This window comes from Nansenia antarctica (assembly GCF_963989245.1).
Source record: "Nansenia antarctica genome assembly, chromosome: 1".
NCBI classification, from domain to species: domain Eukaryota; kingdom Metazoa; phylum Chordata; class Actinopteri; order Argentiniformes; family Microstomatidae; genus Nansenia; species Nansenia antarctica.
Window position 1 is genome coordinate 105047085 of NC_137674.1, and position 22240 is coordinate 105069324.

At 46.0% G+C, this 22240-nt stretch overlaps 2 protein-coding genes across 3 annotated transcripts; one reads left to right on the forward strand and one right to left on the reverse strand.

The window, feature by feature from the left end:
• Window positions 1–14564: 14564 nt before the first annotated feature.
• ociad1 (OCIA domain containing 1) lies at window positions 14565–18359 on the forward strand. Its single transcript, XM_080543857.1, has 8 exons — window positions 14565–14722; window positions 15144–15231; window positions 15554–15607; window positions 15701–15748; window positions 15873–15999; window positions 16129–16349; window positions 17201–17356; window positions 17466–18359. The coding sequence occupies exons 1-8, from the start codon at window positions 14708–14710 to the stop codon at window positions 17501–17503; spliced, it is 747 nt and encodes a 248-aa protein (XP_080399983.1). The 5' UTR covers window positions 14565–14707; the 3' UTR covers window positions 17504–18359.
• A 338-nt stretch (window positions 18360–18697) lies between these two features.
• Window positions 18698–22005, reverse strand: ociad2 (OCIA domain containing 2). Of its 2 annotated transcripts, none has more exons than XM_080550622.1 (7): window positions 21775–22005; window positions 21580–21664; window positions 20408–20461; window positions 20251–20298; window positions 19353–19518; window positions 18943–19023; window positions 18698–18836 (listed from the first exon to the last, which is right to left on the reverse strand). In XM_080550622.1, the coding sequence occupies exons 1-6, from the start codon at window positions 21841–21843 to the stop codon at window positions 18945–18947; spliced, it is 501 nt and encodes a 166-aa protein (XP_080406748.1). In that variant the 5' UTR covers window positions 21844–22005; the 3' UTR covers window positions 18698–18836; window positions 18943–18944. The 2 variants fall into 2 exon arrangements, with proteins under 2 accessions (XP_080406748.1, XP_080406749.1); XM_080550623.1 differs by having other exon boundaries at window positions 18698–18846.
• Between the last annotated feature and the right edge of the window lie 235 nt (window positions 22006–22240).

Genomic DNA, 22240 nt, shown 5'->3' on the forward strand with positions numbered 1-22240 from the left:
AACAGTTCCTGCAAAAAGAGACCCCCTACCCGGGAGCGGAGCTCTCACAAACAGCACGTACTGCCAAAGGAAATAATCAATCTGCTATAGAGGCTATTTAGAATACACATACGCACCGATCCATCATATCTATCCGACAAAAAAAAGACAAAAAAAAGAGCTGACTATTGCACACAAAGTTCAATTGACCTGTCATAGACGCTATAATGCACAATGTGCATTATATTCCTACAAATACCGCAACTGAGTCGGACTCGGTGACCAACTATGAGTGTTGCTGCTGTGCATTCAAAGAGGCCAAACAAAAGAGCAGTTTTTTCTGCTGACTCATCACCGTACTTGAGGTGAGTGCTTTAGCGGAAAACGTGATGCGCCACACAGGGCACCCACCACCAGACCCTCGGGCTGGACAATCTCTCCCTAGCTGACGGACACACACAGCCGAAGCACACTGGCCACTGTGTCTACTGATGTCAGCTGTATTGGTGTATATAGAACAGAAGGCTTGGGGTGGGAGGAGAGACTTGGAGGGGGGGGGGGGGGGGATTTGCCATCTTTGGGTTGGTTGGTTCTGACACAGCAATACGTAAAGACGACCTGCAGCGCCCCCTAGTTTCAACAGTGGAACTGCAGGAAGGACGACGATAAAAATAAATGCAGCCAACCAGCCAACGGAACGGGCCAACACAACCTCTCTGCCGTAACCACTGCAGATTATATCTTGGCCCTATATAGGGCTCGATTATTATGGAGTATAACAGTATGCTATTGCTTTAGCCCATATCAGGGCTGGCTGGCTGCGTGAGAGAGAGAGAGTGTGTGTGTGTGTGTCTAGAAGTACTCTCACTGCCGAGAGGAAGTGCTCACACCCTCTGTTGCAGCGTGTGAAAATATCAGGGAGATGATGTCACGGTTACGGTACCACCCCAGTGTACAGAGAGCTGCTCTCTGTCTCTCTCTCTCTCACACACACACACACACACACACACACACACACACACACACAATAAAAAAACATCCCATCTGTGTGAGGTAGTCTGAAAGTATGGCCAAAAAACACACACATTCCATCATCCTTCATTTCATCGCATTTTGCTTCTCGGTAACATTCAGCAACAACGCAAACTGGTTATGCTGGATAAGCATTATTAAAGCATTAGTGTGGCATGAACAAGGCCTATGGCCAGCAGCAAGCCCAATAGAGGACAGGACAGGAGTGGCTTCTGTGTGACTGTGTTGCAGCAGCCCTGCCCTCTAGAGGCCAGCCAAGGGAGTGCACCACCAGGACAAATGGACCATTGGGCAGCAAAAGAAGAAGAGGAGGAAGAAGAAAAAGAAGAAGAAGAAGAAGAAGAAGATGATGAAGAAGAAAAAGAAGAAGAGGAGGAAGAAAAAGAAGAAGAAGAAGAAGAAAAAGAAGAAGAGGAGGAAGAAAAAGAAGAAGAAGAAGAAGAGGAAGAAGAAGAAGAAGAAGAAGAGGAAGAGGAGGAAGAAGAGGAAGAGGAAGAAGAAGAAGAGGAGGAAGAAGAGGAAGAGGAAGAGGAGGAAGAAGAAGAAGAAGGGGCCATTGTGTGCTCAGCTCATCTATCCCCGTCCCAAGTGTATGTCTGTCTGGGGGGGGGGGGGGGGGGTTGCAAGGAATTGCAAAGTTGATGCTGCATGTTCTCTAACTATTGCGTTACAATATCAATGTCACATGGATGTGATTGGGGGGTGGTATGATATTAATTTGTGTGTACACACCAGCAAGCCTCACCAAGTGATGGGTTGATGAAAGAATAAATTCCTTCTCTCATTCCCAACCAAAAACATCTGACAGATTAACCTACATCTGGAGCGCAGCCAGACACAGTTGGAGACGAGGATTATTCGGATTTAAGAGAAGAGAACATTGTTGTTGAGCTAGACCGCAAAAACTAAAATGGGGGGGGCGGGAGGCATACACTGGATTCCGAGAATCAAGGCCGAGAGGCAGGGAGACCCAGAGAATGCTTGAGCATGAGAGAGAGAGAGAGAGAGAGAGGGAGAGGGAGAGGGAGAGGGGGAGGGAGAGGGAGGGAGGGAGAGAGGGAGAGAGAGAGAGAGAGAGAGAAAGGGAGAGAAAGAGAGAGAGAGAGAGAGAGAGAGAGAGAGAGTCAGAGTGAGAGTTGAGTGATCAGTGAGATAGTCATCACGGAGGCCTGGGCGGCTGCACAATGAACCAGCGGAGGGCGGTGGGCTATGGGGCTATGGGGCTGTGGTGGTGGTGCTGTGGTGGTGGTGGTGGTGGTGGTGGGGCCCGGTCGGCGGTGCCGGCGGGTTTAGAACAATAGCCCAGCACAGGGAGGCCCAGATCCCAATCAGCCCAGGAATGTTGGAAGAGGAAGCGCGGGGAACAATGTGGAGTGTTCCTACAGAACACCGGGGCCCTGGACACCAGTGGAGCCGCCGCCCCGCCACTGTCTCTCGCACTTGCTCTGCTCTCACGCCTGAGAAAACAGGAAAAACCACCACCGGCCGCGGGACGGCCCCCCCGAAAACGGCCTGCTGCACTTGAAGACTGACGCAGGGGTCACCGCCAGGTGGGACTTGTTTTAATGGTGACCCCTGCTGTTGGGAGTAACACCCCCCCACCGCCACCCCCCACCGCCTGGCCCACCGGATCACAGAGAACAGCTGAAGCAGCTGCAGGATGAGGAGGACGACGGCTTCACCGGCACTGCCCTCCCGTGGTCTGGAGTAGCCACTGCACTGAGGAAGGCTGACGTTTAGAGCGTGCATGTCGCGCAGTCGTCATCCTTGTGCGTCTGAGAAGGCAGACAGACACACCTTCTTTGCATGTCTTTGCAGCAAAGCAACATCTCCGATTCTACCGGGCTCTTCAGGGCCCGTGAAGGTCCACTGAGGCTGTATTTTAACAGTGACGCACCTGATTCAGCCCATCTCTCCAGGTACCAGGGTTGAGTATCACTGTCTGACCCTCGGTTCTACACAGACCCTGACGTCCAAAGTCTGCCAAAGTTCTCCAAATCTAAATAACTGTGGACCTCTGCAGAGCTGCCCTGCACATATCCAGATGGGTCAGGTTTGTGAACAGCAAAGGACCTAGGGGCCCAAAATGGAACAAGGCCTAAAAGTTCCCCGGAGCCACACAAGACACTCTCATCTTGGCTTCCCCCTGATTGACAGCTCGGAGACCCGCCCACAGGCAGCATGGTTGTCATTGCTGGGGAATGTGAGAATGTGACCTGACCAGCCCTCGGGTCACAATCTCACACTGTTCTGTCTTTTGAGCAATCACCCCTCTCAGAAGCTGACAAAAAAAGTGCTTCAATTAGCCTACGAGTTAAGAGGCCCGAGTTACCAGAAACCCTTGAAACCTGGATTCACAACAAAAAAGAAAAGAAAAAGAACAGCTCAGTTTCAGCTCTGCTACATTACAGAACGCTTGCTCAACAAACAGGCAGCAACCGAGTGCAAACTAGGTCAAACTTGTTCTATTGATATGTGGTTCACTGTGCTCCCTCTGTCCTGCAGAGACGTGTCCTAGTACATACCTTTGTGTTTCCACTGCCATCGTCCAGGCCTGATAGTACACTCACTCACTGCATGTTTGTCCTGAAAGGACCTTTTTTCGCCAACCCACAATGTCTCACAGATCTCTTACAGAAAAAGGCTATATATATATACGCAACCCAAGACGGACAAAAATAACTGCTTTCTAACTTTTGAACCGCATTTTCTGTGGGCGCGTCTAATGTGGTTGTGTTTGGGTGCAGAATTGAGGTGAAACGTTAGTCACTTAAGACACACAGACTGTAAGACAAGAAGACATTACCATGCTAACTACAGAGACTGGAACCCTGAGAGACTGAATCACCTAGGAAGACATTCTCAGGAAGACCTCAAAATGGCTGCTGAAACGAAGAGAGCCAAAAGATCATGAAAGCAACTCTGTGCCCTTTCCAAGTACTGAGAGGGAAAAGGGAAAACCCTAACCCGAAAAAAAGCCTACATTCACACTAGGGTTGGGCGGTTTTACGGTTAAACTGTAAACCGCAGTCTAAAAAAAAATAGCTCTGTTTTTTGTGAAAACCGTCATAAAATGCTATAGGCCTATATATTAAACGCCTTAAGAGTGTTTTGTTCCAGCAACACTGTCTGTGTGGTTGAAGATGCTATTACAATTTATGGACAGAACTTTTTGTAAACAATGTCATTTGTCAAATAAATAATCTGTCAAAAAAGTCCCTCCTTCCCTCCACTTCCTCTTCCATTCACATGTGACTTCCGCTCAGACCATATCGATGCGACCATATATATGCCTGTTTACATCTGTTTACAACTTGGGAGCGGCTGTGGCGCAGTCGGTAGTGTCCTTGGGCAAGACACTGAACCCCAAATTGCTCCCAGTGAGCGGGCAGGCGCCTTGCATGGTAGCTTGCTGCCATTGGTGTGTGAATGTGTATGTGAATGGGTGAATGAGAGGCCGTTGTAAAGCGCTTTGGATAAAGGCTCTATATAAGTGCAGTCCATTTTCCATTTAACTGTCGACAAACTTTTCGAACTTAACTTTCTAGCTACGTTTTGTAGGTTGTAATTCTCACTGATCTATGAGTTCTAACAACCGGTGAACTATACCCAAACTTGAAGCTATGGAGACAGAGACAAGGACTGTGACTAACACAGGTGCGTGAGCAGAAAATGTTCTATAAAGAGCTGTTGGAACAAGCTATAAGAACTTTCTAACGATAATGACTGAGGCAAACAACAAGGGACTTTACCATGCGTGCCCAGATCGTTACGTCTGCCGTTAATTTCATTCCGTTTGGTTGACAGACACCGGAGAATTAATGTCATGTCCTTGCACTATTTTTTACCCACTGCATTTGCACTCAAGCTTTATATTTGTAGCTTTATAGATGTTGTTAACGTTGGGAACGTTGTGTGTCGCTGCCCAAATCGTTGCATCATGCCACTGTTAATGGCATGGGTACACCAGTCAGCCTCTTCAGAAGCATGCAGCAGAGTGCCTCTGTGCCAGCCACCGCAATTCTCTGCGAGCAGACATCTAACCATATGACTCTCAGGCAATTAAAAAAAGAATAGACATATTTTTACCGTTGTAGAAGTAGTAGAAATGTTGTATGCTGAGGATGTAGCGTTGCTTAGTGATGGTATGTTACTACGGCAACGAGTTGGAAGTTGGCTTAAAGTCCCTAGTGATACGGTCATGATACCGTAAACACCACACACACCCCCACCCACACACACACACACACACACGCACAGCAGCACTCGCTAAAGCCGGGTCTGACGTACCTTAGGGCCATAGAACGGAGGCTGGGGCAGTCAGGAAGGAGAGGTCCCGCGACGTCAGCGCACAAATATCTGAAACCAGACAGAAAACAGAAACCCTTCCGTTTAAGTCGATCTGTCAACCAAACAACCACAAAGCGACACAGTGTGTGAGACATCTGTCAAGCCTACCACGGCCCTTTCCCTCTCTCAGTGTGCTTTGTATACTATAGCCAAGCCTCACTAAGGACTTTGGGCCAGTATGCTGCTTGCTTGGCTGACCATCCAGATCAGCCCAGAGCTCCAGTGGCACAGGTCAGTCAGGCTACAGTCGGGGGGGGGGGGGCAGCCTTCGCTGCGTTCTCCTACTGCACATGGTTGCTCAGTCAGGGTGGCAGAGGCAGGATTAGAACCTGCTCCTGAGCAGAGCCTTAATCTGAAGATTACCCAATCCATTCAAGAGGCAGTTACATAAAAGTGATCAGTGCCCGCCGAACAGCACAATACTAACGACTCGGTTTCCATTCAGAAATCATTGAAGCTGGAAAAAGCCTCGCTGTGTTTATAAATAGAGCCAACTTAAACTCCTCCTGTCATATAGGCCTAGTCAACATCTCTGTGGACCGACCTCGGGGCAAAAAGTGGTCTTAATTTAAGTGACACACATATAAAAAGGGCCAAGACAGACACACCCTGGCCTGTTTGAGAAATCTAAATGGAATGAATCAAAAAGGATATCACAGTTGACAACTTCTGTCCAAAACCAACAGATAGTCTAGACAGGTTAGCAGAGCTGACTAAAGGGTCTAGCCAGCCGTGCCCAGGGTCTAGCAAAGAGAGAGGGGGAGAGAGAGAGAGAGAGAGAGAGAGAGAGAGAGAGAGAGAGAGAGAGAGAGAGAGAGAGAGAGAGAGAGAGAGAGAGAGAGAGAATGCTGGTCAGTGGGAGTCACAGACCAAACACAAAGCACGAAGAGTCTGGGTGGGAGTGTGAGAATGAGCTTGAAGCACACCGCATGACACACACACCTCTTCAGAATTTATTTTTTTTCCTCCTCAGACACACACACACAGCAACATTTTCTCACAGTGACAAACCTGTGAAAAATATATCTGACTTCCTGTTACAGCTCCTCCGCAACTCCAGAAACAGAGTGTGAGACCGCAGAAAGACACCGAAGTGGAGCTGTGAACACGAGGGCCCTCCTGGAGGTTACAGCCGACCAGTCACAGACTAAAGCTCCTGCTCCTATATATAGAACCCAGACCCAGCGCAGCAGAAGTAAAAGAGTTCCAGTCAGTCATGCATCTCCTCCCAGGTAGGAAATAATGGTAATGAAGCAGACACATTTAACACAACTCCCAAATTCAAACCGGCCGTTGTGACAGGTGGAAGCAGTGAGCGTATCGCGTGGTGGAGAGAAAGTCAAAAAGAAACATGGGGACAGCAAAGGTCGCCGCGGCGTCACTCAGATCTGATCAATGGTTAACAAACGCAGAGGGGGGGAAAAGAAAAAGATCCCCGGGCGGTTTCAGGTCAGACAGTAAACCATGCCGATTTCTAGGTGGATATAAGATCTCAGGTTCGTGAATAGAAGGATTAAGAGGGGAGTCTCTGTGTCAAAAGACACACACATACACACACAGAATGAGACCCCCCAGCCCCCCCCCCCCCCACACACACACACACACATATACATGGGGCTTGAAGTTGAAGTTGAGGTAAGTAAGAGAGGGCGAGCCCAGTGCTACAGCAGACAACTAACGGGACTAGTCTAACCCGGGCTACATCTGGCTCACCAACACTAAATGACAGGCTCTGCCCTGACTGTAATCACTACCTTGGTATAGAGCGGAAACATCGCTGTAGCTTTTCCTGACAGAGAACGCCTTGATGACACCGCCCCAAAGAGAACCACCTAGCCTATTTGCATGTTTTAAAAGCTCTTCCTTACACCTGGGGAGGGGAAGATAACATGAAGAGATAACATGATGATGCCTCCCCAGCCCTGAAAGTCTCACCGGGCAGTACCCTCTGTATGGAGCCTGAGAGAGGGACTTGGAGTCCTTCTTACTTTTGATAGAAGAGGACAGGGTGGTTTCGTTGGTGATGTCAGGCCCCGAACATCAATTACACTCTGCTCTGAAGCCGTTCTCCCCAAGCCAAGAATAATCGGCCTCTGCAAGGCACAATTAAAGGCTATTTCGAGCTAAACTCATTCCACATTTCTGTGAGTAGAGAACACAGCCTTCCGATGCATTCTAAAGACAGAGGACCTCTCTCATTTCAGGAGCAACATGACCGTTGGCCACATTTGATATCGCTTTCTCATTACCGATACCGTGTCCTGAGTTCACCAGGCACAGAGTACCGATCTGATAAAAGGCACTCTTTGTATACAAGCTCTGTGTGTGGATGTCCTGTGCTTGGCATCGTTCTTGGCGATCTAAAAACAGTAAACACCATGCTTTGCATCAGCTTTGAGTTCAACTAGCCTAACTAACTAAACTTGCATAGTTTGCAGGTTTTTTTTTAACATGCTCTTCAATTTTGCCGCCGGATACCCACTGCAGCAGTTCAGGTTAATTATTTAGCTCGGAGCAAACACGCACATCCAACTGTTTCAGTCAGCCTATGTTGAGCAGATAAACTGGCAAGAGATCTCGCCATGCTGGCCAACCAACCAAAAAGAAGCTGTTGCTCAGCCGGCTGGGGAATAAGAAAGAACATAGTACAACTGTCTAAATAAATCCAGGACTTCCTGTAAGCGCCTCCTGAGTGCTGATAAGGCACTAGGTGTGCTGGTGAAAGGTCATAGGGTCACAGATGCAGGTGTTCCACCAGACAGTCAACACTGACAGATATGTGTGTGCGTGTGTGTGTGTGTGTGTGTGTGTGTGTGTGTGTGTGTGTGTGTGTGTGTGTGCGTGTGCGTGTGCGTGTGTGTGTGTGTGTGCAGCAGTGAGCTCAGTAAGTGCAGCAGTGAGTCGGTAAGTTGCACAGTCAGTGACGCCTTGTAGGCCTACTTGTTTAACCAGATGGCATGGGGCAAGAAAGTCAGTCAGGATAATCGCAGATAGATCCTTCTGCAAAGTAGAGGGATTCCCTGCTGTTCCTATTTACTGTGTGTGTGTGTGTGTGTGTGTGTGTGTGTGTGTGTGTGTACACACACGTGTTATCTGCACTACTCAGGCAGCAGAGGCTTATTCCTGCAGGGGCGAGGGAGGATCAGTCAACCACACAGACTCATGGACGACATGGGGCGACTGTAGTCTTCTTGGAAGTGACCACACTACAATTCAAATCAGGCTAATGCTATCAGTGTGAGATGAAAGTCACAGCTGCCTCCACCTGACTGACAACAACATTACCCATTTCACTCCACAAAACACCAGTATCATCATGTAAGGAAAAACAAAAACGTCAAAGTAGCATAATATTCAAGCTGAGCTTCTCTTGGACCCTAAAAAACAGACACCACACACACACACACACACACACACACACACACACACACAATGGTCGGCTAAACCTAATTACACCCAAGTTCACTGCTTCCATCTTGGCAACTGACTTAAATGTGTTTATGTAACGCCACAAAAAGCTCCAAAGTCCTCGAATTAAGTGGCCACTGATTATTCATAGCATGTAACAACAGCAGCCATGTGGGCCTGTGAGCGACACAGACAGACTTTTCACTGGATTATCAGAAGTGTATTGTAAGGCCCTTCGGTCCGCAGCCTACGTCTGAAATAGCTCGGCCCTCTCCTCCTCCTCCGGGCTCAGTGCAGACGGACCAGATTCCTGTCTGGTTGTCTATGTTCCCGTCTTGCTGCTCGAGTCAAACAAACACCAAACAAGCCCCCCTATTGTGTGGCACACTTAAACAGAGCAGATGAAGCCCGGCTAAGAACGTTAGGCACATTAAGTAGGGCTTAAACCTCTCAACAATCTCCCTGTGTCATTACAAACACGCATCAGGATATTGAGAGCGAGAAGAACCTATGTTATAATTGTTTACTGTACGCTGTTTGTTTCGCCCAACATTGCTGTTTCAGTCCCTTGCCAGTCCAACTTAAACGCTGGTAACTAAATAGGACCGATGCCAGGGACAATTGCTGGAAATTACACAGAATAGATGTGCCGCAGCAATTACTAGAATGATAGGCCCTACATAACAGTGGTTAACTTGACAGGGGTGGAGGAGAACTAACACCCAACAAAAGGAGATGTAAAAGTTCAGTAACAGAAGGAAGTAGCAAAGCCCTGCTGTTGCCAAAGATGGGTGACAGCACACCCAATTGTCAGGTACAGCTAAAAATGCTGTTGTTTCGTCTTGTTGTTACTAATGCACTAATGACTCATTGGGACCTGATGGAGATGAGACACTACTATGTAGCTAGATCATAGATATGTAGACAATCAAGGAAAAACATCATGAGGGTAAGGGAAACTGGTTAGCTCTGGCTTTATCCAAGAGGCTGGACTAGCCCCTGATGGCTATGTTACTTGTGTGCTCATCGAGGTCTTCTTCTCCATACTGGGGGACAACCCAACTCCACTAGGTACCTAGAAAGCTTTAGCGAGGTCAGACAGACTGTTGTTGGAACAAACCCATGGGCTTGACTAAATCATGATTACAGACAGTTGTTGGAACTTGGGTTGACCACCGCAGCTTTGCCAGTCAGTGTGACAACAATAATAAACAATAATAATAATAAACAACAGCAGTGTGACAACAATAATATCAGCAAAAAGGGAATAGGCCTGCTGATGACAAGCCGAGCTGAGATAGACTAGCTGTCTCAACGGATAAAACAACCAGAATTGGAGAAAAAACTAGATAGTTAGGCTGCAATTAGAATCAGCCCAAAAATAAACAAGTTAGCTAGCAGCTCGTTTAGCTAAGCATGCGAGGAGGTCGTCACTGGACTGGATGTGATTACTAACTAGCTGCTTAGCTACCAACGGTTTTTAAATTTTTAGTTCTCATTTTAGCTCTCTCTCTGGGCTCTTTTCCTGTTTCTTTCGCCCTGCAACATATAGTAGCTAAGCTAATGTGACGTTAGCTACAATAAGCTGAGTAGCTCCATAAAATGTGGATGTCGAAGGTACTAAAGGCTGACAGGCTAGCTGCTTACCTCAGGGGCTCCAGGGCTCTCTCTGTAGCTTGTTTGTTAGCTTTAGAAGAGGTCCAACTCCTTTCAGTTAGCGTGCTAAGCTAAACTAGCTTTTTCCAGCCCAAACTTAGACTATTGCCGGAAAAGCTCGCAATTATAATCTCTCAACATCCGCGTTATATTCTCACCTCCTTGTTTTTATCTTCGTGGAATTTAGAGAATTTAGAGTCTTTTTTTTTAAAGACCCAAGCAAAACTCGTCGAATTGTAGCCAACGTAGCAGCTATTACCCTCCTCTTACAAGATTGGCGCATTGGTAAACGATTTTCTCCGTTAGGATTTTTCTGATAGGAGAGCAGCACTGTCAAAAAATCTTGGCGATTTGCCCCCCCTCCCTTTACATTTTTAGGATTGGTTGAAACGGTTGACGCCTACGTCGGATAGACGTTCCTATTGGTTGGAGCCTGTGACAATCATACGCCTCTCTGGAAATAGGACGCGTTGATTGGATTCGAGTGAAAAGATGCGATTTTTACACTCCAGCGTGCCCCGGCCCGAACATGTCCATGCGAGCATCAGAAGAGTTTTGCCCTGTTTGTTTGTTTGTTTGCAGAGTTTGTTTCTGCGCTCTGTGTCTGTGGAGTGGACACACTTTTTTGCAGATAAGAGATTTTCTTATATTGCCATCGATAAGGGCTTTGGTTTTGCTCCGTCTGTCATTAGTCCTATTGTACAGATGGAAAAGGGAACAGCTGGATCTAAATCAATAATTCTTTAATTGGCTTGAAACAGCAGCAACCCTGTGACAGAATACACTGAGGCCGTACGATTTTTCACGGACAGTATTGAAACCACTGATCTAACCCGGGCCTATTGCGTGGTAGAAGACTGTGTTAGCCCATTGAACTAAAGACTAGGTGGATCTAACACGTCTTCAATGAAGTGTCAGGCGAAACTATTCTCTGACTGCTCCACTATTCCCCTTCTCTCATTAAGTGGAGGCACACGTCTAACAAGAGCAGGGGAGGCTGGTTCATTAGGTGCAATTGGGCAATGCCCCACCAAAGGGAGAAGAGAGAGATTTTTTTTCTATGACTTCTAGACAGTGTTGCTTCTGAATATCATAGTCCAATCAGCTAGTGTTCTGTGGAGTATATCATAGTCCAATCAGCTAGTGTTCTGTGGAGTATGTTCCAATCAGCTTCAAGTCCCGCCCCTTTCGGGGCAACTTTCAGTCTACTCGAAGTTGCACTAGGCTGTTCTCGTAGACTTGCATGTAAAATCTATTTTGGTAACTTCAGGCCATTCGGTCAATTGTCTATGGGGTTTTGGGACATGCACCGAAAGGGGCGGGACTTGAAGCTGATTGGAACATACTCCACAGAACACTAGCTGATTGGACTATGATATACGCCACAGAACACTAGCTGATTGGACTATGATATTCAGAAGCAACACTGTCTAGAAGTCATAGAAAAAAAATCTCTCTCTTCTCCCTTTGGTGGGGAGCCAGCCTCCCCTGCTTGAGGATATTACAACTGGACCTATTACCGAAGTCAAACTTCGTTTGTGGTCGCAATCTCCGCGCAATCTCCGCGCAATCTCCGCGGCTGTTAGGCTGCTACTGTTGGTGTTTTGCGAAGCCAGAATACACAAACTCGACCTGAAGGTAAGAGAGTCAGCTAAGATAAAAGCTACTTCAAACATTTACCGGTAGTAATATCGTCAGCATGGTACGTTTTCTATTGTCGTCTTTTAGCTTGTTTGTTTATGTATTCAGCACACGCACACACACACACACACACACACACACACGCACACACGCACACACGCACACACACACACACACACACACTCACACTCACACTCACACACTCACTAGAGGGGATGAAGAGGTCTGTACAGGGGGGTAGGGGGGATGAAGAGGTCTGTACAGGGGGGTAGAGGGGATGAAGAGGTCTGTACAGGGGGGTAGAGGGGATGGAGAGGTCTGTACAGGGGGGGTAGAGGGGATGGAGAGGTCTGTACAGGGGGGTAGGGGGGATGAGGAGGTATGTAGAGGTGGGTAGGGGGGATGAAGAGGTCTGTAGAGGTGGGTAGGGGGGATGAAGAGGTCTGTAGAGGTGGGTAGGGGGGATGAAGAGGTCTGTACAGGGGGGTAGAGGGGATGAAGAGGTCTGTACAGGGGGGTAGGGGGGATGAGGAGGTATGTACAGGGGGGTAGAGGGGATGGAGAGGTCTGTACAGGGGGTAGAGGGGATGGAGAGGTCTGTAGAGGTGGGTAGAGGAGATGTAGAGGTGGGTAGAGGCGATGAAGAGGTCTGTAGAGGTGGGTAGAGGGGATGAAGAGGTCTGTACAGGGGGGTAGAGGGGATGAAGAGGTCTGTAGAGGTGGGTAGAGGGGATGAAGAGGTCTGTACAGGGGGGTAGAGGGGATGGCGAGGTCTGTACAGGGGGGTAGAGCTATTCTCATGCTAAAATCGACTGTAAATCCAGATTTTAAAGTTGATATTCTTCCCCGTGGAGCATGCCCCCATAACCTGTGCCCCACCCAAAATGTTTAGCACCAGCCGCCACTGAACAAGAGCATGATAGACTGCGGGATTGCTCGCCTGCAAATGTAGTAGCCTAATTAATAGGGACTTGAACCAGCTACAAACCTAAAAAAAAAAAAAACTCAGCATGTGAGACCAGTCCTGAAGTCTATATCTGACGATGGAAACCACGAGATAGAAGGCCCTTTCACACAGTACCCTGTAAATTACATGGAATCCCAACCCGGGTCCGCCAGTGATTTAGGGTTAGGGCGCAGCGCAGCGCACACTGGATTGCCGGCCCAGTTGTGGAATTATATTTAGTAGTTGATATTCTGGGTCTGGGGCAGTTCTTATGCGCTCTGCGCTGCGGGCTCCCTACCTGCTGACTGCGGGATGCAGGACAGCTGTGGGAGGAGATGGTGTGTGTGCGTGTGTGTGTGTGTGTGTGTGTGTGTGTGTGTGTGTGTGTGTGTGTGTGTGCGTGTGTGTGTGCGTGCGTGCGTGCGTGTGTGTGTGTGTGTGTGTGCGTGCACTGATTGATTGAAAACTGTATTAGAAGATTTGCAGAAGTAGGTACATGAAAGTACATATTACATACAAGGTCAACTAACAGGATAAAAACCCAAGAAAGCCACTGGCTTATTTCAATTGGGGTCCTTGATTCTCCGCTATGCGTCTATATCACAAAATGTCGTGGTCCTCTGTGGCTCAGTTCGTAGAGCATGACGCTAACAACGCTTAGGTTGTGGGTTCGTTTCCCGCTGGGACCATATGTACTGAAATGTATGCACTTGTTCTAATGCAAGTCGCTTTGGATAAAAGCGTCAGCTAAATGGCATATATTATTATAAGTAAGTAATCGAGCTAACTATGATTGGAAACAAAGTAGTATCCAGTTGTGGAATTATATTTAGCACTACTTTGGCTGATAATAATAATAATAATAATAATAATAACTTTTTATTTGTATAGCACTTTTTCCTGCAAACGTTAACCCACTTGTCAGCATTGATGTGACGTGGGTTAACTAGCCAACTCCTTAACATCAGCAGACCAAACCAAAAGTACAAAGTGAGAAACTCCTTGCTGCGATTGGTTAACTTGTTCCACGTGAAAACGTTTTGCATCAGACATACGGACCAGGGAATGTTCAGACTTCTGTTCACACCTAAAAGGCTTCCCTGTAAATTCCATGGAATTATACATGGTCCTGCCCAGGGAAAATGCCTGATCAAATTTCCCTGGTCAGTTGCCTTCACACATACACCGTACCAGGTAAATTCCATGGAATCTACTGGGAAGGCTTGTATGTGTGAAAAGGGTGACTGTGAGTCAGACATGTTACACATAAAGCTAATATCTACTAATATGAATATTAATAGCTAAATCTGGCGTATTTACATTGTGAATGTAATGTTCATTAATATGCATTGTCCCTTCACAAATAAAATAAATAAAAAAGGGCAGAGACGACGGAGAGTGGCAACAACATGACAGAGGGAGAACGGCTGTGTGGTGTGAATGTGGTCCACCTTCTTCACTAGGGTGCAGAGGCAGACAGCGCCCTCTGGTGTTTGCTGACTGTCGTCACACGTGTAAAGGAAAGCGGCATGTTTTCCTGCGTTGACAGGCATGCACACTGTTGGAGGTCATTTCAGAAATTGAACGTTTCTTGTCGAGTTTCTTCCCGACCTGCTCGATCGAACCTTTGAGAGGTTATGGTTTAACTAAACAACGCTTTAATCGAACTGGATTCGATCCCTTGTGGGAGAAGTCATGTCGCAAGCCCAGGTACGTTAAGTTAGCGGTGGCTAAACCAGATGTACTATCATGGCTAACCCCATTATGAACTTAGCGTGCTACGGCTACAGAAGTCAACATGACTTGTTTGGTTCATATGCTCACTCACCTATGACACATTTAACACAGTGATCTAAGATGTGTAAGCTCTGTCTAATGTGCATATTTAGCCAGCTAGTTAGCTACATACAACTAAACTACCTACCTATCAGTCTGGCCTCTTTCTGAGAGCTAGCTAGCTAACTGTAGGTCTGCCTGTCTGCGTATGCAAGCTAGCTAGTCTTAAGCATTGTGTGTTGTTAGCTGATTGACATGCATATCTGGTGGCAGGATTATGTATTGTGGAAACAATGTAGATGTGCCAATCATGTCTAACATAATTCATGACGTCATGTCCCTGTTCCCAAAACAGAGTGTTGTGTCCGGGGCGCCCTACACCCCCACAGAGGAGGAGAAGAGGGTGTTCAGGGAATGCAACAACGAGAGCTTCTGGTACAGATGTATGTATGTCTATTGCATATGATGTATACAACATTCAAGGCATAGTCATGTTACGGTACATGTGGGACAGTACATGTGGGGAAACTAGGGTTAGGGTTAGGTGCTACGTCGATTTGGTACATGCTGGCATGTCTAACCCTAATCCTATCCCTATCCCTAACCCTAACCTTAACCTTAACCGTAGCACCCTAGCACCTAACCCTAACCCTAGTTTTCCCACATGTACTGTGTTCCCACATGTACCGTAAAACATATAAACATTCAAGGCATAGTCATATAAGATAATGATGTGTATTAATGACAACACTCTTTATTCCCCAGCCTTGCCATTTACTGCTGTGGCAGTGGGTGTAGCCCAGGTGCTGGTTTCCAAAGGTACGTTTTTGAAAGTGGTACTACTAGTCATACATGACATTCAAATGAACCTTAGTTTTCATTGGATCTAACATCACTATTCCTTCCTCTCAGGTGTCCTTGCACCTTCGCCACGCTTCGGCGCCTTGCCTAAATTAGCTGGTAAGTAAATGACCTGATATTTTACTTAGTTAGTGTGAATTGGTTTTCATTTGGAATTGGACTGAATTCCTATTTCTCGTTTTTGCCAACTAAAAGATTGTGTTTGTCTGCTTTCCGTTTCCAGCCGCTGGTCTGTTCGGTTACATTTCAGGGAAGATTTCTTATACAAAAGTATGTCAGGAGAAGTTCAAAAGTCTGGAGAATTCCCCATTAGGTGATGCTCTACGACAAGGAAAAGGACTGCCTCAGCAGTAAGTATTACAGCCTAAACACATTTCCTAGAAATGCACACACACACACATTGATGCTTCAATTATTTAATGCTTATTGCGTTACTGGATTGGTAACACATTGGACACATTGTTTTTCATTGGACCCAGGTTCGCTTTTCAGAAGCAGCCAGAGAACCAGTCAGAGATGGATGATCCTAACCAGGCTGGTTTGGGGTCATCCTTACAGTCCGTGGTGGAGCCTCACCCTCAGGCCGACTCCTTCAGTTACTCTAGTGACTCCTCCTATAGGGATTCTTCAGCTAGCTATGACGCTTTCAAGGAGCCCACCCCCACCCCCACAAGCGCTGGAGAGGACTTCAATCCACAAGGTAGAAACCTAAGGACTTTAATGTTGTCATTGCAGTCATGGCCAATATTCACGCCAATCAATGTGTTATTATACTGTGATGCCTTAGCTGCATCTCATAAGCGACGACTCCCTTCATACCAAGAGAACACAAGGGTACATTTGTTGTAGGGAATATGTTTTGGGAATTAAAGTATCTGTGTAACTCTTTCCCCAGTGCTGTGTGGAGAGTGGCAGACCCAGTATTTGTTTATTCGTCGCTAAAATGTATCGTCTCTCCCACAACGCGGTAACATTTTCATTTCGTCAAAGAATAATAGGACACCGGTATAGCTCTGTTTCCTAGTCAATACATTTCTTGTTACCCTAAACACATGTTTTTTTTTCTCACAACTAAATGTTGTTTTTGATCAATACAGTTGACTTCATAAGAATTGACTGTAACAAAATCCCTGTAGCTGATTCTTTAAATATGGAACAAATGAAGTAGGCTATAACACAGCTTCTGCTCTGACCGTAGGCTTGCAACACTACAAACTTCTATTTGAGCAGGATGTTACCTGTCTTCAAAAGTACATCATTCATTTTATTTTTAAGGAATTGACTGTGTCTAAATAAGCAATTCTGTTACAAAATGTTATATTTCTGACCAAAACCGTTGTGTATAGATACACGTAACATGCATCTGAAACATGATGAAAAACTATCACTCAAATGTACGTTTCAGATGTGTACATTGTTGGGAGGGGATATAAGCAGTGCACAGATACTTTAAAGCTATCCCTGAATCAACTGCGATATTTGATTTTGTCTAAGTAATGGGCCACCCACACCTTGAATGTCAGTTCACTCTGAAAGTTCTTCCCTATCAAGTCCCTTTGTACATGGATGATGATACTCCCAAAAAGAAATCAACCATGTATGAGGATCTGCGAAGCAAAAACCGGGAGAACTACGAAGTCACCATGACCCAGAAGGCTGACACACTGCTCCAGCCTCCTGCTGAAAAAGCTATACCGAAAAGAGAAGGTGGGTCTCAAAAAAACAAACATTTTGAGACCTATGTTTTCCAGTGCCTCTTTAGACAGATCAAGTCTGCCTTACTGATTCTCTGAATTGTTTCGTTTTGTGTTCAAAGAGAAAAAGAACCAATATGGAGATGCGTGGGACGAGTGAGAGAGGAGGCGGCAGGAGCCGGTGTTCCAGGGCTTTGCCAGGAGGACAAACTCCACATCTATACCATGACTCTGTCATCATGCAATCAAGACAAGTCTCCTGAAATCATAAACATTAAAAAAAAAAAAATGTAAAAAAAAAAATGCAGATGCATACCGTCTCCCTAAAATTGTAGGGAGACTATATGCAATAGCCTATGCATCCACTGCTTCATTTCTGTTGTTAAATTCAATCTTACTCAGATACTATACTACTACTACTACAATAACTCATCATGTTAGGGCTTGTCTGTGAATCCCAAGATAATGGTACGTGTATACTCCCAAGAGTGGTTTTATCCACCCTTCGGCTGTATGTTGCCTGGTGACAAGCTCTTGTTTGGAGGCGGAAGAGGTCTCGGATGTGCCAGTGTGTAGTCAAGGTATTTAAGAGTAGAGGTCTCCATGACAGACCTCTGTAACCTCTCAAAGGACACTTCACCTTTGACCTCATTCATTATCTTCAGCACCATACCAGTGTCTACTATTCGTGAAAACTGCAAATGTCTACATTCCGTAGTCAATAGATACGAGGTCCTAAGGAAATTACCCCCTATGAAGGAAATTGCCATTTTCACATTATTGTGTGTAGATACTGTTATGGAGATAATACATATGAGGTTAAACACGGTGAAGAGTCCTTTTAGATGGCATACGTGGATCACCCTTTTTCAGATTCAGAAATGAAAAACGCATTCTCCACAATGCAACAATCTTACTGTATTTGTTTTAAAGTGACCTACTACCACTAGAGACACTGGCTTGTCAAACAATTGTGTTGATTATTAAACCAAATTGGTTTGGCTATGCCTGCTGTATTCATTTGTCTATTCTAATCTCTGCTTTATGCTCTATGCCTGCTTTGTTTGGACCACTATATATATATATATATTATATATATGTTACGGTACATGTGGGAACACGGTACATGTGGGAAAACTAGGGTTAGGTACTAGGGTGCTAGGGTTAGGGTTAGGGATAGGATTAGGGTTAGGGTTAGACATGCCAGCATGTACCAAGTCGACGTAGCACCTAACCCTAACCCTAGTTTTCCCACATGTACCGTAACATATATATATATGTGTTTTTCCCACACACACTTGTGTAATAAGCACCCAGACACACTGATTTCTATTCATATTTAATTCTCATGTACACGCCACTCATTTGAACTCAAGTCATGGATACTCCTCACTTGAACACAAACATCAGACCAAGATGGGTCTTTATAATGTAGCTGAGATAAATAATTGTATAACAGAATAATGAAATCTGGTCCATTGGCAGACTGGTATCTGAAACACACTAACAGAAAACAAACGGATGAGTATACTGTAAAAGACATTCACTGCGTGTGCAATGCACGTCATCAATGTGTGTATGCTTGTGTAGTATATTTACCTCTAGCTCTGTGCTGTCTCAGTGGGTGCAGCTTCGGATGGCTGTTTCTTACATTCCTCACACACATGGTGGCAGTGTCTCCTAAGAGACGGGTGTTAGCTTTTCTATCACATTCAAAATCCAACACGGCACTGAAAAACATTCTAGTGCATTTCAAACCACATGATAAACTGCTAGCCCTATAAGCAAACCACATGATAAGCCACCAGCAAGACAAGATGGCTGATATTTCTGTTACCTTTACACAATCCCTCAATTCCCTCAGAGCAGAGGCCCTTTCGCCCACTTGCTTTCTACTCAAAACACATCGGAGGAGAAGATCTAGGTTCCTCCCTTTAGATATTCTCCTCTGAAGAAGTGAGTCCTTCAGAATAATGTGAAATAATGTCTAATTCCTCAACTCCACTCACCTGTGTTCGGGGCGACGGCCTCCAAATGGTCCAAAACCAGGTCCAAAACCAGGTCCAAATCCAGGTCCAAATTCAGCACCAAAGCTGGGTCCAAGTCTCTGGAACTTACTTCTGCAAGTACTGACATAGGAAGCTTTCCCCACTGCGTAACCGAGGATACCAGCCACTAGACAAGATAAGATCATCAATCAGAAACACGTCATACCATATGTCCACCCACCACTGCTGCAAATACCATAGTCACATATCTCCCTTAGTGGTCCAATCCCTGTAGCTCTTCTGACATTTGTCTAGTGCGTCTGTCTCTGTCGTGTTCGGTTGAACTGTGGTTACCTCAAGCCAAACAGTTCTATAAACTGTATACAGTTCTATAAACATACTATATGTTTATGCTAGGTATAGTTGGCCCATGTAAGCACTCGCTTCACTTTTATAGTCTCTATGAAAATATGTATCAGCAAGTGAAGAGCAACCTCATCCCCCTCCACACCCCCTCCCGTTGCCTCAGGTCTGACGACCAAACCACCCTCAAGACCACCAGGACCAAGCTCCGGACCTGGGGTGATAGGGCCTTTTCAGCCACAGCCCCGTCCCTCTGGAACGCCCTCCCCAACCACATCAGACAGACTAACACCCTCCCAACATTTAAACAGGCCCTCAAAACCCACTCTTCAAACTCGCCTTCACCAGTTAACCCTCTCCCCCTCCCCTTCCCACGTGTCCCCAGCACTACCTTAATTAGGCCCCTATACTTTCTCTTATTTACCGTTTGTTTCTTTTTATTATTACTACTCAATCTTCTCAGTTTGTAAAGCGTCTTTGAGTGTCTAGAAAAGTGCTATATAAGTCTAATGTATTATTATACTCCCCCGCCCCACCTCCACTCCAATAGGCTCACCTGCTAGTTTTGGGAACGGGCCAAATCTCGTTGATGTTTTCCAAATACCTGCAAGGAAAGATTTAACAGAGCAAGATAGTTTTTTTTATGTCATATCATTGTGATGTGGATGAGATGTGTGGACAAGCTCGTATTAACATGATGGTCAGTTTCTTACCCTTGTACATGAGACCCCCAGTGACAGCCATGCTTCCCAGAGAGAGAGGCAGAGCTAAGAGGGACACAGGAACATAGGTCAAGGGTCAGAGGTCATGGGTGATAGGCTACTGAACCAGAGTCGGATTCAATCAAACCTTCACCGCAGTGATCATAATCCTAATCAAATCATAATGTTCCTATGTATTGATCGATTGTGTTGCATTGAATGCGCTCAACTTTGGTGTAGGTAGTGTTGTTTTCTCAGTTTGGGTTTGATAGAATTCCTGCTTTGGTAATCGGTCAACTATTACTTTGATTAACCGTTGAGATTCCACTGTCATGGATCTTGTTCACACTTCTGGTAAACTAAGAAAGGTTGATGTCTATGACATTATGTCCACCTGTTTATTATTTGCATAAGATCATTCAGCACTAAGTAGCAAAGAAAAAGAATGTGTGTCTGTGTGTGTGTCTGTGTGTGTGTGTGTGTCTGTGTGTGTGTGTGTGTGTGTGTGTGTCTGTGTGTGTGTGTGTGTGTGTGTGTGTGTGTGTGTGTGTGTGTGTGTGTGTGTGTGTGTGTGTGTGTGTGTGGGAGTGTGGGAGTAGGAGAGGAACAGAGAGCGAGAGAGAAAGACCAGAATAATCTACAACAGAACCTCTTGTGTTCCCCAGACAGTTGCCATTCTTCAGGTCTTAACTCAGGCTTGGATTTCAGCGGGTGGAACGTAAACACATTAGATGTAGTAATCAGGGCTTGACAGATGAGGCACCACATCTGCTCACGAACATGGCCATTTCCTTTGACCATGAGCGTTACACCCCCGGAAGAAGAAAGCGTGGTCTTTTGTCTCTTGCGTTTGCATTTGAGTCCAATGTTCAACGGTTCATGTGTTTGTTTAAGGTTTGAGGTGACAGAAAGATTGAACTATCTATCTATGTATGTATGTATGTATGTATGTATGTATGTATGTATTCTATCTATCTTTCTATCCTACAACCTCTCTCCTTTGTCAGGCGTGCAGTAGGTTTGTTATTCAAATAGTGTGGATGTGTGTGTGTGTGTGAGTGTGTGTGTGTGTGTGTGTGTGTGTGTGTGTGTGTGTGTGTGTGTGTGTGAGTGTGTGTGTGTGTGTGTGTGTGTGCGTGTGTGTGTGTGTGTGCGGTGTGTGGTTCGTACACCATATACAGTACCTCTGTACCAGAAGCTCTCTTCTTTGCACTCTCTCCAGATCTGTTTCACATCGTCTCTGTGGATGTGACGGTCTCCAAGGTGACACTGAGGGGACACATTGTACAGAACGGAAGTCGTCAGACATCAGCCACAACAGGATCACAGAGCATGCTCCTCTTCAACACACACACACACATGCACAGTCTTTCTCTCACCTTCCTCTCCTGTACGGGGGCCGCAGCCGAGGCTCCTTCCGTCACTACTGTCACTGTTTCAGAACTCATGAGGCCAAGATAATGTTCAATAAGATAGCTCTCTGGTTCACTTTCTCTATTTCACTCTTCTGGACCTGAATATCTTTCACCTTCTTCTTCTTCTTTGCTTCTTCTTTCAGTTTCTTTTTTTACTCCCTTTTTTCCACTGTCAAGGTCCCCGTTCCCTCTGAATGTACTGCCTCTTTAACTCCACCCTATTTGAGTAAACACCGAAGCGAAGCCCTGCCCACTGAACAGGGCTGTTGAAACTGCTTGTAAGATAGACCCTTGAACAGGTCCCTCCCTCTCTCTATCTATCTCTCACTCTCTCTCGCTCTCTCACTCGCTCGTCACAAATACACACCCACACCCACGTGCACACACACCCACACACACGCACATATTATGCAAGCCAAACCAAGAACTA

Excerpts from the sequence above, each read along its gene's own strand:
- ociad1 (XM_080543857.1), top strand. Across the intron at positions 15,232-15,553 it reads CGAGAGCTTCTGGTACAGAT|CCTTGCCATTTACTGCTGTG; the intron begins GTATGTATGTCT and ends TTTATTCCCCAG. Across the intron at positions 16,350-17,200 it reads AGAGGACTTCAATCCACAAG|TCCCTTTGTACATGGATGAT; the intron begins GTAGAAACCTAA and ends TTCCCTATCAAG.
- ociad2 (XM_080550622.1), bottom strand. The coding sequence starts at position 21,843 with ATGAGTTCTGAAACAGTGACAGTAGTGACGGAAGGAGCCTCGGCTGCG. Across the intron at positions 20,299-20,407 it reads TGGGGGTCTCATGTACAAGG|GTATTTGGAAAACATCAACG; the intron begins GTAAGAAACTGA and ends CTTTCCTTGCAG. Across the intron at positions 19,024-19,352 it reads GGCCGTCGCCCCGAACACAG|GAGACACTGCCACCATGTGT; the intron begins GTGAGTGGAGTT and ends CCCGTCTCTTAG.